The sequence below is a fragment of the Centruroides sculpturatus genome, unplaced genomic scaffold (genome assembly GCF_000671375.1).
Source record: "Centruroides sculpturatus isolate CEXI.00-Female unplaced genomic scaffold, Cexi_2.0 scaffold341, whole genome shotgun sequence".
NCBI classification, from domain to species: Eukaryota; Metazoa; Arthropoda; class Arachnida; order Scorpiones; family Buthidae; genus Centruroides; species Centruroides sculpturatus.
The window spans coordinates 481,870-499,856 of record NW_019384623.1 but is presented as its reverse complement, the minus strand read 5'-3'; the positions used below and the strand labels follow the sequence as shown (position 1 = coordinate 499,856).

General features: G+C 29.0%; 1 protein-coding gene across 1 annotated transcript in view; it reads left to right on the top strand.

Annotated features, from left to right (window-relative positions):
• The window catches only part of LOC111625545 (hemocytin-like), a 47,759-nt gene that overhangs the window by 22,626 nt on the left and 7,146 nt on the right, over nucleotides 1-17,987 (top strand). The window contains exons 8-12 of the mRNA XM_023368709.1: nucleotides 7,498-7,590; nucleotides 8,403-8,516; nucleotides 12,845-13,051; nucleotides 17,379-17,433; nucleotides 17,545-17,697. Of these exons, the coding sequence (XP_023224477.1) occupies nucleotides 7,498-7,590; nucleotides 8,403-8,516; nucleotides 12,845-13,051; nucleotides 17,379-17,433; nucleotides 17,545-17,697 (622 nt within the window). The remainder of the gene's footprint in view (nucleotides 1-7,497; nucleotides 7,591-8,402; nucleotides 8,517-12,844; nucleotides 13,052-17,378; nucleotides 17,434-17,544; nucleotides 17,698-17,987) is intronic.

The window sequence follows — 17,987 nt, the reverse complement described above, 5'->3', positions numbered from 1 at the left end:
TTACATTTGTATCTAGATATCTATGTCACCTATTATCAATTTTCTCTCTGTTGTTATCATTAATTCTAGTATTTTCTTTTAATTTATTTATATCTAAATGTTCATAAAATCTATGTTTTATTGTGTTTCTTTCATTTCTTTTCATTTTTTATAATGTTTATTGTATTTTTAAAATTTCACAACCTTCAGAATTACAATGCTGAGCTACTGCTAAAGTTTTGATTATTATAATGTTTCTAGTTGGTTTTTGACAAGAAATCTCATGGTATGATTATTGTGCTGTCAATTCTGATTACCCTGTATAGTTAACATATTAAGCACTGTGTGTTGCATTTCTGCAACATACACATACATTGAAATCTGAGCTGTGTTACTTCTGATCAACATGCTAGCCATATAAACATAATGGAAATAGTTAACGCATTTTTTGTAGAAATGGAAATTTCACTTGGCCCATTACATTTTTTATGATAAAATACTAATAGGAATTTAATTGTTTTTCTTTATGAAAGATGAAAAATTTGCCTTATCTAATGTTTTTCTTGCACAATGAAAATGTGAATAAGTACAATATCATGAAAATATAAAACACAAAAACAAATATTCAAGAAACAATCTTCATTTTTCTTGGTGAACATAACCAGTAAAAAAAAAAATTGGTATATTATTTCAGTGATTATTCTATTTCTCTTGAATTTTTATTGGTATTGTACATTTATGCAAGTGGAAGTGTTGTTGAGTTCAAATGCTGAAGATCATACAAGATAGCATAACATGATTAGAAATAAAATTCATTCATGCCACATGTTACAAATTTGCAAATTTAAAAATTGAGAAAAAACATGTTTTAATCAGGGTCTCCAGTCCCTAAGCTTTCCATATGTGGTCTATATTTTAGTGGTCTTGCCCCTGTACATCATACTTCTCTCTCCTGATAACAATCAAGTCATCTATCTAACTCCATACTGGAGAAAATTTTGAACTGAAATCATATGACTTCCAGTCTAGGCCAGAAGTTCATATTTAATTAAACAGGACCTCCAGCCCCTAAGCTTTGTGTATCTTGTCTCAATTTTTATCTAACTCAGTTCTCAAGATTAACAAAAGATAAACAGAAGAGGATAATAGGAATGTATAGGTCTGCAATTTGAAAATTGAGGCCCAAAAAATCAATCTAGTTTTATACTGGATGATTCCAAAGTCCTTTGACATAGCAGTGCAAATGATAATGGATAAGACATTTATTTACATGTGATAAAAAAAGAAAATCAACTTTTATATATAAATATCCTTTGATTAATTAATAAATACACAATATTTTTTGGCATTGATTTAGTTTAATTCAAACAAGAATAGGCACACAAGTATTTTCACTATTTCACAAATGTCTTCTTCAGGTAGAATAGAATGTAGTTAGAATAAGAACAAATTTAAGTGGATATATCAATGAGTTTTAGATAGGAGTTCTTAACCAAAACACACACTTTCTTAACAACTTTTGAACAAAAACAGGGCATGTCTATGGGCTCGCACCTTTCTGCTGTATTGGCCAAATTAATTATGAGGAACATATAATTTAAAGTTTTCTCCTCCCCTCATAACATACGTTATCCAAGTTTCTACCTTAGGTACTTTGACAATATCTTAATAAATTAGGATGGAACATCTGACAAGCCATCACGTTTCATACAGCTCTTGTCTTCTGTATATTCCTCTATATCATTCACTGTAGAGGAAGAAGAAAATAATAAAATTGCTTTTTTTGATCTATCCATTCAGAAAACCATTAAAGGTCTATGCTATACAGTACATCATAAGTTTGGTTTACCTCTACATATCATTTCTGCTACATCCTTCTGGCCACCTAGTTATATAAATGCAGCTATGTCTGCCCTTATATGCAGAGCATATCTATATCCTTCATCTTAGTTCTTAGTACATAAAGAACTACAAATAGTAACTGCAGGATAATCTCATGCCAAGTTTTTGTATATCAGCACCTCAGTCTATAGATTCCTCTTCCCATTTACAACTTTATACATCAAAAATAAAAAAGTTTAGTATTTGCACATCCTTCTATACCAGGGGTGGCCAACAGTTTTTGCCCCCGGGCCGAATTGGAAAGAAAACTTTTTCCACTGGCTGAACCAGAGGCTACCCTAGGAAGATTTTGAGGTGGTGCGAGATCTCATTGTGGTGTCACCATGTAGAGACTGAATTGTAGATAGAGATTACAGATACATTTTTCATATTATCATGCTTTATCAACATTCTACGCTGTACTTAAGAGATTTGTAATGGAGAATTAACTCTAAATGCGCAGTGAGTTGTTGATTTTTTTTTTAGACATCAGAATTTTCATTCAGCTATTTGGACTTCATTACCTAATATTGAAATATTGATCACAGGCCACATAAATTCATTAGACGGGCCAGATCCGGCCCGAGGAGTGTATATTGGCCATTCCTGTTCTATACCATATTTAGGTTGGTCACATTATAAATTGTTCTTTTAGTTTCAAAAAGCACAGGATTATTCTTTCCATCAAACCACAGTTGTCTCTGTATAGAATTATCTGTAATGACAGTGATAAGTTTTCTGATCTAGAAAAATCAGGTGTTTAAATGATCCCCCTGCAACATTCAAGCACTGATTCAAAAGTTTTTTTATATAGTGGCCACAACTAGAAACCTATTAAACCATTTTAAGGAACCCCAAGATGGTAAATAGGACTCTCCACTGACTTCTTCAAGAATGTATTGGAACATAATTTTATACCATTATAGTCTGAATGTCCCTACTCAAATAATGTACAGATCATAGAGTTATTTTTCTTTGGGCATATTTATATATAGCAACATTAAGCTCATGTAATAAGTCTAAGCTTGAACTCCCTGAATTGTGGGTGTCACTTTAAAATCATAAATTTAAAATATAATACAATATATGATCATTATAGTAATCACATACAAATTAAAGCCAATTTTTTAACATTAAAGAAAACATAAAAATGCTATATATATATATAATTAAACATTATTTATTTATTCACATTGCTTTTACTTGTATTTGATCTAAAAAATTTGTAAATTTGTATATATTTACCATGCCATAGTAAAGATGACTATAGGCCATGGGCATAGGAATTGTCCCCTCTTTGTGCCATGAGTAAATGTGGATGGTTATATCTAAAATTAAATATGTCTGGAAGAGAAGAGTTAGTATAACTGTATAACTATATTGCCAGATAGTATAACTGGCAATGCATTCACACAGTTAGTGGGAGTTGTGGATTCAAGTGTTACTCATGGTCAATTTATTTCATTTCTTCCAGAATATTTTAACTTATTTCATAAATATTAATTTAATTATAATTATAAAATTATTTAATAAGAATGGTGCCTAATGCCTACCTCTAGTACCAAATTACTAACCAAATATCTTACTTAGCTCCTTAAATAATAAATCATCAAACACCTGATGCTGAGAAAAACCGTTTATTAAAGAAACATTAACATTTTTGACCTAATATGATAGACCATCTTCAGATGCAAGTATTCTCAAACGTATTTAACTTAATATTTAAACGTCAGAACGTTCAAATACTTTTACGTTTAAATCAAAATACTGGATAAAATAACAAATAAATTACAAAATAAAACAAATATAGTAAATGAACTAATACAATAACAATGTAAATAATGTACTAAAATAAAAAATAACATATATAAAATATAAATAAAATAAAATAAATACACAAAAAATGCCATTAAGTATAAGGGCAGGTGCGAGCTAAGAATCTTTGCGTTTTCGTTTTTCTTTTATGTAGAACTTCCATGTGGAAGCTAGACCCTCTACATCCCTGGCATTAATACAACCATCTTTTTAATTTACTTTTATATATTTTGAGTTTTTCTTCATGCATTGCCAATGATGGAGAATGCATAGTCCTGAGGATAGTTGCTTCATTCCATTTAACCACAGAGTCCTCTGCTTGTGCCATACAGGATAATACTGTGTTGCAGTGTCCTTTGTTAATATCGTATTTGTGCTCCTTAAGTCTGGTAGCCAAATTCTTTCTTGTAACCCCAATATAGTCTTGTGGTGTGACGGGTTAACGAAAAACCGTATTATACAAGAATACACCACATGTTAACACAAATTTCAACAAAAGATGGAGGAAATTATTTATTTACAGTTTATCACCAAATTAATTTTAATACATGAACTCGAACCTGTACATGATAGTAAACCGTTCCTCTTTTTCTCTCACGTGGACAAAGCTTATATATCTGGTTACACGTGTGGATCCCGAAGCCGACCAGTGCACAATCCGTTGTGACTGTATTATACTAATACTTATGACTAACTTAATTTAACTTATAAACTAATATAATCTAGGTAGAAAAAAAAAAGTATAGAAATGTTAGGTTAGAAAGAAATCCCCCTTATCTGTACGAAAAATTGGGCAATCTTCCGACGTACACTCCCTGACTGCATAGATTCGCTCCCTCGTCTTCCTCATGTGATTATCCCCTTGCTTTCTTCTCCCAGAATGAACAAGAAAGTCCCTTCTTCCTACGCTGCCTTGTTGGTTGTTGTCCCCTTTTCAGCCCAAAACTATTCAGAAAGTTCATATAGGTCAGAAGAGTCCAAAGAGGAAAAATAGTGCGGGTTATGTAAGTATAAGAGGAAAATATAGATGACATAGGATATTATCGACTAACACATACTTATACATGGTGGGATACACCACAGTCTTTCTTAATTCCTAATTCCTGATTTTCAAATGGAATTTTATATACGCCTGCTTTTTCTTCTTATTTAATCATGTCTTTATCATTTTTTAAAATACCATATATATTAGGCACTCTTTTGAAAATCATTTTTGAGCGTTTTCTGTCAGATACTTGTTTCATGATGTTCTTGATGTTTCGATTATATGTGAACTTGGAGATTTTAAACTGATTAACAGTTTAAAATCTCCATACTGTATAAACTGATATACAGTATTTTAAGAAATTATAAAGACATGATTAAAAAAGAAGAAAAAGCAAGAATATATAAAATTTCGTTTGAAAATCAGGAATTAAGAAAGACTATATTGGGGTTACAAGAAAGAATTTGGCTACCAGACTTAAGGAGCACAAATACGATATTAACAAAGGACACTGCAACACAGTATTATCCTGTATGGCACAAGCAGAGGACTCTGTGGTTAAATGGAATGAAGCAACTATCCTCAGGACTATGCATTCTCCATCATTGGCAATGCATGAAGAAAAACTCAAAATGTATAAAAGTAAATTAAAAGATGGTTGTATTAATGCCAGGTATGTAGAGGATCTAGCTTCCACATGGAAGTTCTACATAAAAGAAAAACGAAAACGCAAAGATTCTTAGCTCGCACCTGCCCTTATACTTAATGGCATTTTTTGTGTATTTATTTTATTTTATTTATATTTTATATATGTTATTTTTTATTTTAGTACATTATTTACATTGTTATTGTATTAGTTCATTTACTATATTTGTTTTATTTTGTAATTTATTTGTTATTTTATCCAGTATTTTGATTTAAACGTAAAAGTATTTGAACGTTCTGACGTTTAAATATTAAGTTAAATACGTTTGAGAATACTTGCATCTGAAGATGGTCTATCATATTAGGTCATAAATGTTAATGTTTCTTTAATAAACGGTTTTTCTCAGCATCAGGTGTTTGATGATTTAGTACCAAATTACAGTGGTGTTTCGTATCACAGACGCTGCAAACAACAGACTTTCTGTTTGGCCGTTACGTGACTCGAGCAACAGACTGGCTGCGAACGTGAGGTAACAATGGACTTTCTGCAAACAAGTGCGAATGATGATTCCACTCTTTTGCTGTTGCCAATGACAATCTGCTATTTTTATAATATATTAGTATTATTAGAATATATTATTAGTATATCTGAAGTACAGAGCTCCCATTGGGATTCGGCTTGCTCTCTTGTTTATTACGTACATCATCTCAGTGCAGGATATTTACATTTATTCAAGTGTTGTGCAAATCATGGCTTGTAAAAAAACAGAAAGGCGATTTCAATTGAAACAAAGCAAGAAATCATCAGAAGGAGTGAAAGTTGACAAAAACTTCCTTGCCAACTGGGGAGAGGTTCAGGAGTTTACCAACAATTATTATCCAAACAGAGCTGAGGCCAACAAAATCAATGATCTCTACAATGACATTCTTGCACGTCATTTCCAACATGTATTGAAGAAGAGAGAGAAACAGACCACCTTGAACATGTTTTTATAGAAGTCAGCTACCAAAAAACAAAGGATGGAACAAGAGGAGTTCACTCTGCAAGCTGCGGTAGTCTTTCCTGAATCTGACTTCGATTAAAAAACAATAAAAAGAGACCTGCTGCAATGTGTAAAAAGTCTGTATATGTCTGAATGTGTGAAGAAAGTGTTCCTCCACCTCCTCCTCACAACATCTACCTGGAATAATTGGTGAATGCTCCATTTTCATTTTGTTTTATGGTACGGTACGGTTATTTTATGCTGCGGAACGAATTATATGTTTTAACATGTATTTCTATGGAAAAATGTGTTTCTTATAACAGACTTTTCACTTAACGGACGTGCACCTGGAACAGATTAAGTACATTATACGAGGCACCACTGTACTTAGAATTTAATTATTAATAGTAGCAGTAAGTGTCCCAATTCATTTCAGCAATTGTTTGGCTTAGATTCGTAGATTTGTTTAAAAATCATTAAGAACTATTTAAAACTTACTGGTGTATTCACTTATATTTTGTTTTTATTTTAAATAAGTTCTATTTTATCTGAAGACAACATTTGTGAAATGATGAAAGTATTTGCATGCCTATTCTTATTTGAATTGAACTAAACTAATGCTGAAAACAATGCATATTTATTAATTGTACAAGTTTGGCATTAAGTATGTTCATCACTTTTATTAAACATTGTAAATTAAGTTATTTACTTTTGTCTGAGGTAGTTTATTGTTCATTGTTTAACAGCAAGAAAAACTGTTAACTGTGATTCTTGTTACTTTCTTAAATTAAAAAAAAGCATTTATATGTAAAATAAATGTACATTAATAATAAATACATCATGCATAATCAAATATAAACTCATACTAAATTAAAGGAGTCACTTACATTAAACTGCTATCTTTTCTGGAGTATTTATGTTAAAATAGGTGTTAAATTATTAGATTTTTCTTGGAATGATTTTTATTGAATATTTCAAGTAAGTAATAATTAGGTAGTATTTTATTTAAAAGAATTTTAATATAACAATTTTTTTAAATACTCGGTACAACTGAGATGATTGTATATTGAATTGTAAATTGAAAATTGTATCTTTCTTTTTATATTATAGTTTAACAATAATCAATTTTTTACATGAACATTTAATAATAAAATAATGTAAATAATTTAGTACTGTTTTTCTAAATTAATATTTAATATTACATTGTAGGACTATGAGATAATGGATTTATATCAACCTAATCGATGTTGTCCAGAATTGATTTATGTAAATTGTAAGGATGAAAATGGCAACATATATAAGGCAAGTGCATTAATAATAATTTTACAGTAATACCCTGAACTTACGTGATAGGTGGGACCGAGCAATAACCGTGTAAGTCGAATTCACATAAGTCGGGGTATAATTCCGCAATTTGTGCAAAATCCAAGTCGGATGTATGTAAGCTAATAAATGTTCTCGTTAATCTTATTTCATCTTTTGATTCGTTTACGGTTACAAGAAATCACCACATAGAGTCTGAAGTCTCCATAGATATAACAAACACAGAAATAAATAGCGCAAAATAAATTGTAGCTATGCATCGATTCCATGCGACACGTCCAAACATGTAAGCCGAACAATAGTGTGGGGGGAGTGAGTAATCAAGAGTTGCGTGGCGCTCAAACAAAAGACAAATCGACAAGATTTGAAAATTGCATAACTCCAGGTTCGCGTAAGTCGAGGTATTATTGTACACTTCTTTCTAATTATCAAAATAACTGTCTATCTATAATCCAGAATTATTCTTCTTTAACTAAACATATTTTTTCAATATATTCACCTAAATTGTAAATTGTTTTGTGTGTATTCTGTTCTAAAATTTAGTTAAATTAAACTTTATTTAATTTCTCAGCAAATGTCAACACATTTAATTATAATGTTAATTTTTTACATTATTAAGTTAAGAACAAAATTTATTTTGAATTGTTACGTATGATAGATAATTTTATTTCTGTGTTTAGCATATTACTAACATTTATCATACCAGTATATTAAATACTTAATATAGAAAATAGACATTTATTTTTTTTATAAAAAAAAGTATAAAATATGAACTTTTCTGGTTGCAATAGATTGGAGATCAATGGCAAAACAAGAGTGATCCCTGCCAAATATTTGAATGTGCAGTTTCTCCTAGTGGTCAAGCTTTGAAGATTGTAAAGAAAGAAGAATGCAGCTGTGAGAAGGTATTAAAATGTTAATATTTAAAGTTATTAAATTAAAATATTAGTTTTATTTCAAGATTACAGCTAGAAATGCTATTTAGTAATAAAATCCACACATTACATAAATCCAGAAAGCAGAATTTGTATAACAAACATTTTCAGTTTATTTTATAAACCTGTTTCAGGTTTGAAGCAGGTTTATAAAATAAACCAAATACATTAAAATATTCGAATAACATAAAATATTAATTACAAGTTACTAAAAGGTCTAATCCATTCTATAATTGAGCCATTCACAGGCCAAATCGATTAACTCCATTTGTAAATCCTTGATATAAATTGATTTGGCCTGTGAATGGCTCAATTATATAATAGAATGGATTAGACATTTTAGTAACTTGTAATTAATATTTATAATCCTTGATAACAATCGTTATTATTATTACATTTTTTGCATAACTAATTTTATATATCATTACATTAATACTATACTTTAATATAATGGTATGTAAGAATAAATTCTACAATGTTTATTTAAATTTAAAGTTTTTAAAAAGAATTTTTTTAAATAATTTATATTTTCAATTTTCCTACTTTTTGTTTTTTTGGAGTTAATTGATTTGGCAAGTGAGTGGCTTTATTAATAGTACTTAGTACAGTAGAGCCTTGAAAACTCGGCACTCGATAACCCAGCAGTCCAGATAACTCGGCCACACCCTGGCAGGGCAAAAAAATCCTTAGTTAATTAATTTTCATGATAAAGACAGCTTTATGCCTTGTAAAGTATTTTTCTGAGGTCTGTCTTATCAGGTAAATTACTGTACAGTGTATTCATTAATTTTCATTTTCATGTAGTAAAGGTTCTATGCCTTCATAAAAGACATACTTTTCCTTTGTTTAAGGGTATTTGGGCAGTTTATTCTCTATTGTATTCTCAAGTAAACAATACATACAAGTACAGTACAGTATTTTCTGAGGAAACACTCATACTTATTTTTTTAACCCCATTCCCGATAACCCGGCATTTTCACAAACTCGGCCACTCTTCGGTCCACATTAGGCCGAGTTTTCGAGGCTCTACTGTAACTGAATTCTGAATATTTAACTAATATGTTTTCAGTAAATTTAAATTGTTCTGCAAAGATAAAATAGCTATTTTTACTTTTCCAGCTCTGTTATATATAACAAAGGGAAAGTAAGGCAAATGGTAAAATATGACCGCCCCCATATTTTTACATTTTTGGATTTAGGATCTTGAAACATTGAGAAATGCAAAAGAAATTTGAAGTTTTCTGTATGCATGGATGTTTCTGTTTGTGTGTGTGGGGATCATGAATTTGTTCACCCTATTTTAAGCTTAATAACTTCTGTGCTTTTTGTCAAAAATTTCTGAAATTTTACAGAGAAGTTTATTAGGGAGATTTATGCTACTAAAATTTGGTGAATAAAGGTTGAGGGGTGGGGAGATAAAGGGGGTTATGTGTATATTTAGTAGGGTCAGACGTAATAACATTTTAACTCATTATTAGCATTTACAGTTTTTATAAAACCCATCTCTACCCTCAAAATTAAGCTTTTTGCCATTTTATAATAAATTATCATAACAGATGACACCACCAAATGTTGCCGGGAAAGTTATGCAACTCGTTGCTGAAGTTTTTTAAAATTATCAACCATTTTCATTGCCAATATTCAGAAGTTCACAAATTCTATATAAATGTTATTTCACATATAAAGTAAGAAAAGATTGTATTGTGAGATTTGTAATATTATTGCATAGATACTGACAAGAGAGAGTTTTCTCATGTCAGTCTTACATTTTAATAAAATATATATTATTCGATAGGAGGAAAAAATAAGAAAACTCACATTTTTTCTTTTATCTGGCAGGTTTGTGAGAATAGGGTTCTAAAAAGTTCTAATATAATTCACATAGAAATATGAGTGTTGTTAACTGGATAAAAAAACTGCCTATCCAGAGTTATTGGTGACAAAATAATTCTCTTATAATGTTCATAGACAAAAGAATTATGCATTATATACTGAAAATTTGCCTGAAGGAGAGAGATCATGTATTTTTATTATCCTACCAAAGGCAACAATGTATGTATGGTCTCTAAATGCTTTCTATTTCTTTAGGCAATTCAAGGTTATAACAAGGTGAAAACAGGAAATAATCAGAGTGAAGTTCATGATGTAATCATTTTTAAATTAAATAACAAAAACTTTATTTTCTAAATCACTTATCATTTACATATAACCAGTTATGTGCTCTATTTTTAAACACATGTAATGTTCTCTTTGCCATGCATATATTAACAACTTTTTCTAATTTTATCAATATAAATTTTACATTTCCTGAAACAAAGTGCTCATTAGAAGATTGTGATAGAAATGCCTTCATTTCATGTGCTCATTGTAAACAGTTAATTTGCCTTAAACATTTTATTTTTCTTTTACATTTACATTAAACCATAAAAAGTAGAATCAATACATCGCAAAACAGGAATAAATCCCTCAACAAGCTTACAAGCTCAACAATGGTACCACTGTGTCAATAGCACTATATTTCTATAAGAATTACTGTACATTAGAACATTTTAGAATTCTATTTCTTGCAAATGACTGACTGATCTAACAGATAAAAGAAGAAATATGGGTTGTCTTATTTTTTTCTATCGAATGATCTATATTTTATTAAAATGTAAGACTGACATAAGAAAAACCTTCCTTGAAAGTACACATACATAAATAACAGACTCAATTTGCAAAAACATAAAAAATCTTTAATAAAAAAAAATCCAACAATACACCTTTATCCCTGGACCCCATATAAACTCTCAATTGCCCTGATTCAAATTATAACCCACTAGACCGATCATACTCATTCTACATTACATTTCCAAAGCAACTATCATCAGTTGTCTGACTGGTCAGTCAACTTCATGCATATGACCTCAAAAATCCTTAATATTCCACTGACCACAACCTTTTTGTCCTTTTCTTTTCTCAAGTGTTATGGTTCTAGTTGCCATCTCCCAACCATGCTAAAACAGTTCTGATCATAGAATGGATTAGATTCAACACACCAAAATATTATCCAATTAAAGAATGACCATTGTCTATCGGCATTAAACAGTTTTTATTATAACATTATTGTAAGCACTTTCAACATTTTATCAATGTTGAAAGTGCTTACAGTAAATTGCATCTTCAGGCAAAGAAAACAATGTTCTCATCTTCAGAAGGAGAAACTAATCCATATTGAGTCCAACACAAAATGATATAAAGTGATGAAATAGCAATAGAAAAGAAAAATAAAAGAAAACTATAAACTAAATATATCTATATACGAACATAAAGACACAACATTACATTATTTTTTCTTGTCTTTAAGAAATAATGGTGTATATATTAAACTGCTATTTTTAATATTCTGTTTAATTGATCACTATGTCATAATCTGCCAAGTTTATTTTTGAATTTAAAATGATTTTTGGTATTATTTTAATTATACCATCATTCTGTTTTTATTACAAATAAAAGATAAATTTTAACATCTTTTATTCAAATTTATAAATTAGCCTCAAGAAATCATCATATTATTTTATTTATAATTCTCTGTTGATTAGAATGAAACCTGTTAGAAATGAATGAGAATAATGTATAAATACATCTGAAAAAATGTAAGTTGAGTAGCCTCAAAATTATCTGATATACTCATAATAAAACTGCATTGTCTTTGCTGACTCAATGATAAAAAATGCTTGAGTAAAAGCTGATTTCTCAAAGAAAAACAATTGTAAAGTCAAATAAAAGTCTAAGTACATTACCAGAAATATCCAAAATCTCAAAATCAAATAGTTTATGTACAGCAAGATGTCAAAGTTTTGATCCTCATTCCTGCACAACATTATTATACAATCTATATAAATCAGTTATTTGTATCCAAATAATTGATTTCAATCACCATTTGCCTATTTTTGAGAATACCTATTATTTTGTTTCCCATTATTTTAAAATTATATATTTTATCTTACTATGAATTATTTTTTAATTTATAGGTCAAATAAATGTAAATAATATATAAAACTAATATTGTGTACAAAGAATCATTTTAATTTATAGAAATGCAAAGAAAGTTATGAAATTCCAAGTTGGACTGTCAAAGATGGTCAGAAATGCACCTCCAGAATCTTTATTATTATTGAAATAAAATTTTCTATATTTATTTTAACTATATATGCAAAAATTTGGTTATAAACATTGAAATGTAAGAAGTTGCATAAATTTATATTTTTCCTAATATCATAAAAATAAATTATATTTTTTTTATTAATTAAACATAGGGAGAAGAACAACAGTTACCATCAGTAAATGAATGTTGTGGGAAATGCATAAAAACTCATTGTTTTCACTTCGATACTTTATATTCATTGAATGAAACATGGAGTAATCCAGTTGACAGATGCCAAAAGTATGAGTGCAAATTAGTAGATAATGAATTAACTATAGTAAAACAAACATGCCTGCCCATTCGAGAAGACTGTCCAGAGGTGAGGAAAAAAGTATACTTTTTAATTTTGAAAGAAACTATACAGAGCTGTTTCTTTCGAAAATTTACCTGTACCAATAAAAGATAATCATATATTGTAGTTAATTCATAAATTGCTCAACCAATTTATGAATTAAACTAAATCATTTGATAGTTAAGAAGTAGTTATACTTTTCAGAATATAGTATTTATCACATTATAATTATAAATATTAGACTATATAAAATTATTATGAATTTCTTTCTTAAATAATCTAAGTTTAACACTTTCTAACTTTCCTAAAAATTAATTTATGAGATTTTGGGCTTTTAAAAACAACTAAAATAGAAAGCACAAAATATACAAATAAATAATTTAGAACATATACATATTTTTTTTCTGAAACAATAATTTTCCTTCACAGACTAAACATTCAGTCAGAAATTTGTAATTTGTAAAAGAACTGTATGAATTATCAAAGATAACAGTTGAGTTTTAGAGAAATTAAGCATATAAAAATTATTATTTTTATTTTCATAATCTTTCTTTTATATTTTATATATAATACTGGTAGTAATTTTATACATTTATTGCAAGCTATTTATGATTTATTCTTGTTACTGAGAGTGTGTAAAGGACAATACAATACCGTACATTGCTGGATATTTAGATTACCTTACTCAGACATTAGTCAACCATTATAGGCATATATTATCAAGAATAACAAAAGATTTAATTTCCAACTACATAAATCTGTTTCAACTACATAATCTGCAAAATTTTTAGAGATCACACAGTATGAGACATTGGATGACATTTGACTCTGAATTATTAGACCAAATGTATATATGTCCAAAATATTGCAAAATACATTTAGAAAACTATATGTCTTCAAACTACTTTATATCTGTGAGTGAGTGTATTGCAAACCTAATAACTATATAAAATACTTACAGATGCATTTATTTTTTATTTCATTTTAGAAACAATAAAAGTTCCAAAGATCACATTGCATATGGAATCATATGGCTATCTTGCAGACAAGGTCTGACGATGGTAGCAATATAGGTGTAACCTGAAAAATTATTAACAGGATACCATTCAGAAATGACAATAAAACTATTTGTAGAACTTCATCAATGTGTTATTAGATTTTTTTCAGTTCTGTTATGTGTATCAAGATATATTTTATTACTAATGTGTTTTGATAGAAGGACAGAAGTTGTGCATAACTCTACTGTTATGGGAGAGCAGCCTGATATTTGCAGATGATGTCTGCTCTTTGCCTACATCACTCCAGATATATATTGATCATTAGTATCAAGGAATAATCTGGACTCATTGCTGAATACAAGATGTTGCTATTTGTGTTGTCAGACACTTTCTTCTGGCACCACTTCAGCCAAGCTTGACAATGATTTTAGTCCATAATAACCATTATAACAAGCACCAAAAGTACAAGCCTGCTCTGAAGTTTCCTAATTATTGTCCAAGTCATACAGAAATGTCATATAATAGTAGCTACAGTTTATCAATGCTTATTGCAATTGATAGTGACCCCATAACTGCCTGACAATGAATATATTGATTTAGTCTATATAGGCATCTACCTAACTAGATCAGTCCTCTATGATTACTGTGTGTGTATTTTTATAACTACTGTTACCAAGATTGTTTCATTATTCTGCATATCACATCTCAAATGGGATATGATATATAATGTCAAACATCCAGCTTTACAAGTCCTATTATCTTGCACTCTAAACTATGAGTATATTCATTGCTGATAGGGATGACAAGCTCTGTGAATCATATTTGATCATTCAGAAAACTAAACAAATCCTTCATACATTATTGTACTTTTCTGTAATATCTGCAACAGTTGAAAAAATACTTGTATTTTTCCTTTTAAATCTAATACACATTATGTGATTTTTCTGCTTAATCATAAGGTTTGCATAATTTCTGGACACATACACATATGAGTACTGTACATGCTGATATGATAACTCTCTCTAGGTGGGGTAATTTCAGTATCAAGCAACATAGTTATAGATTTGGCAAAATTTAATGCTAAATATAATGCAGCAAAAGAACAAGAAAATTGCTTGATTTAATTCAGATTAATTAGTTTATATTCTGGGTTATCAGTATTGAATCATTTAAAAAGAACAATTACATTTCCTGCAGGAATCATGCAAACCAACACACATACACACATACATACACATCCATGGAATTTTTTCGTTTTACTTTCCTGGCTGTTATTTATACATAACAAGGAAACATATTGAAATCATGCCAGATATGACCCTTCCTGTTTTTTTTTTTTTTTCTTTTTGCAAATGTCATTTTGAGACTGTCTAAAAATCCAAAAGTCAAAATAATGAATTTCGTTTAATATAACAGGATTAAGAAGCGAAAATTGGCATGGTAGCTTGTATAAAAGGGTATTGATGCTATTAAATTTTGGTGGTTAAAGGTCGAGGGGTGGGAAGATATAGTTTCACATATCATATTTCAAGAGGGGTTGGAAAATTTTACTCGTTAATATCATTTACAATTTTTTATAAAACGTATATGAACTTTCAAAATTAAGCATTTTGCCATTTTGTAATAATTAATAATATAAAAATATATATGATAAAATCTCGTAGCAGGTAGTGCCACACATAATTTATTTATTAATAGTGTGATCAATAATACAGTATAAAAGTTTAATTTTTTAAATAAAATCTCTTGATAGTGGGAATGTTAGGCAACTTATTGTTAGATTTTTGTGTGTGTGTGAACAAAACAAAACATCACACTTTTAAGTTATAGATGCCTTTTAGAATTATTTTAATTGTATTTATCAAAATTCACTTTATGGTGATGAAAAGAGCAATAATTTATAGCGTACTTGCATTGTAATTATCATGTCACATGTTTTAATTGTTAAGGAGACTGACTGTCATAAAAAATGATTGGAAAGTTTATTTTTGTTAGATGGACTTCAAATATCATAATAATAATAGTATGATTGTAGTAAATCTTAAACTCAAAAAGGATTTTTAATTTGGATAGTATTTGTTGTATATTTTGAATATACTACATGTTTAAAATTTGAAGAACTATCTGAAGTCCAGATGAATTACAGTTGATGTGACAACATATGTGGTATGGTTCTAGAATGATTATCCTACAAATTGTATAATAATTTGTTTTTCTGTGTAGATATAACAGTATTTGCCATTAATGTCATTGTTGTTGATTTTATTACAGAAGTTGTGCATAACTCTACTGTTACATAGGGTTGCCAATTTTCTTGTATGAAAAAGAGGACATTTATAACAAAGTGGCTTGTTATAAATATTTGTTGATTAATTAAAGTATGAAACATTAAATAAATAATAAATTGAATTGTTATGTTAGAACTCAATGTTAGAATCACAGGCATCCACAGAAAATTTTCTAAGGGGTAAAAAGTTTGGAGACAAATAATTACATCAATAAATTTTTTTAATTATGTTGTTATTTAATTTTAGTTGTAGTTAATTTTTAGGGTTTTTCACAAGTACATACGTTATAGAATACAGTATTTCATCATCGCTTCGTCATCGAGGATTGTAAGGTTATCTATATCAGTAATTTTTACGATTATAGGCTAATTTATGGAATTTACTCAATCCCAGGGAAGGGTAAGTGTTCCGTTTGTCCTGCTCTGGGGACGCTCATGATTCAAATTATTAACTGCTTCACGCCACCATCCTAACTGAGTCTAAATTTTATTTGCTTGTCATACATTGATGGCAGTGTTTGTTCTCTTTTTGTTACTCTAGTGAGCAATAAAGACGAACTATTATTTTAGAATAAGAAAATAAAATATTACAACGACATCTGTCAGAAGTGTTTCAGAGCTAATAATAAAAATATTAAACAGAAACAGACAATTAAAATTGTACTGCAAAGAAAGATGAGAGAACAAAACACTTCAATGGAGAACGGTTGGCAACATAAGCTTTAAAGTGAATTAACATAGTTTTTATTCATTGTATATAGGTTAATGTGCGCTAAAATCGACAGTAGGTTTCTAAACAAGTTTTCCAAAAGGCATTACATAGAAAAAAATAACCGGAAATTTGTCGGTTTTTTCAGATATAAATTTAATTACGATAATCACAGGATTTTACGTATAAGTGAATTCTTCTATTGAGAATTCAACATCATCATCATCATCACCATCATCTAATGCTTTTAAATAGCTTTTATAAAACTATTACAGAATATTAAGACTTAGAGTACTTAGATTAATTAATTGCAACTGGAAAACTGTTTTTATACAACTTAATTTTGCCTTTTTCTTTCAGGAAAATTTGATATTGGATAAAGATAATTGTTGTACAATATGTAATGCAACTTTTGGTAAGTTTAAAAAATATACAAGTGTGTGTGAGTATATATAAATTCAATATATATATATATATATTGAATTTATTTACGTAGTTTCAAATAAATAGAAATGTTTACTTTTAGGTGTAATAGGGTGCAACACGTTGCCAAAAGTAATTGAAGTAGGAGAATTGAAAAAGAACGATTCCAATCACGGATTATGCGTAAATCCAAAAAGGTTATCCGATGTATTAGAATGCGGGGGTACCTGCGAATCACATTCAATGTATTCATTAGGTAAGACTATTTCTTTTAATTTTTTTATGTCGAATTATTTTTCAAATCGAACATATTTATATACCATATCATACCTGCTGGAAACTGGTATCTAAAATAATCTAAATAACTGCTTATATTTATAATTTTACAAAATATATATAAAAATGGCGTTTAAAAATATGAAAAATAATTTAATGTGGTTTTTATTAGGCATTTTTTCATAATTGATACGAAGTTTTATAAATTGAGAGATTTGCTTTTGATTATTTTAAAACTTGTTAATTCTTCCCTTTTTTTTTTTTTTTTAT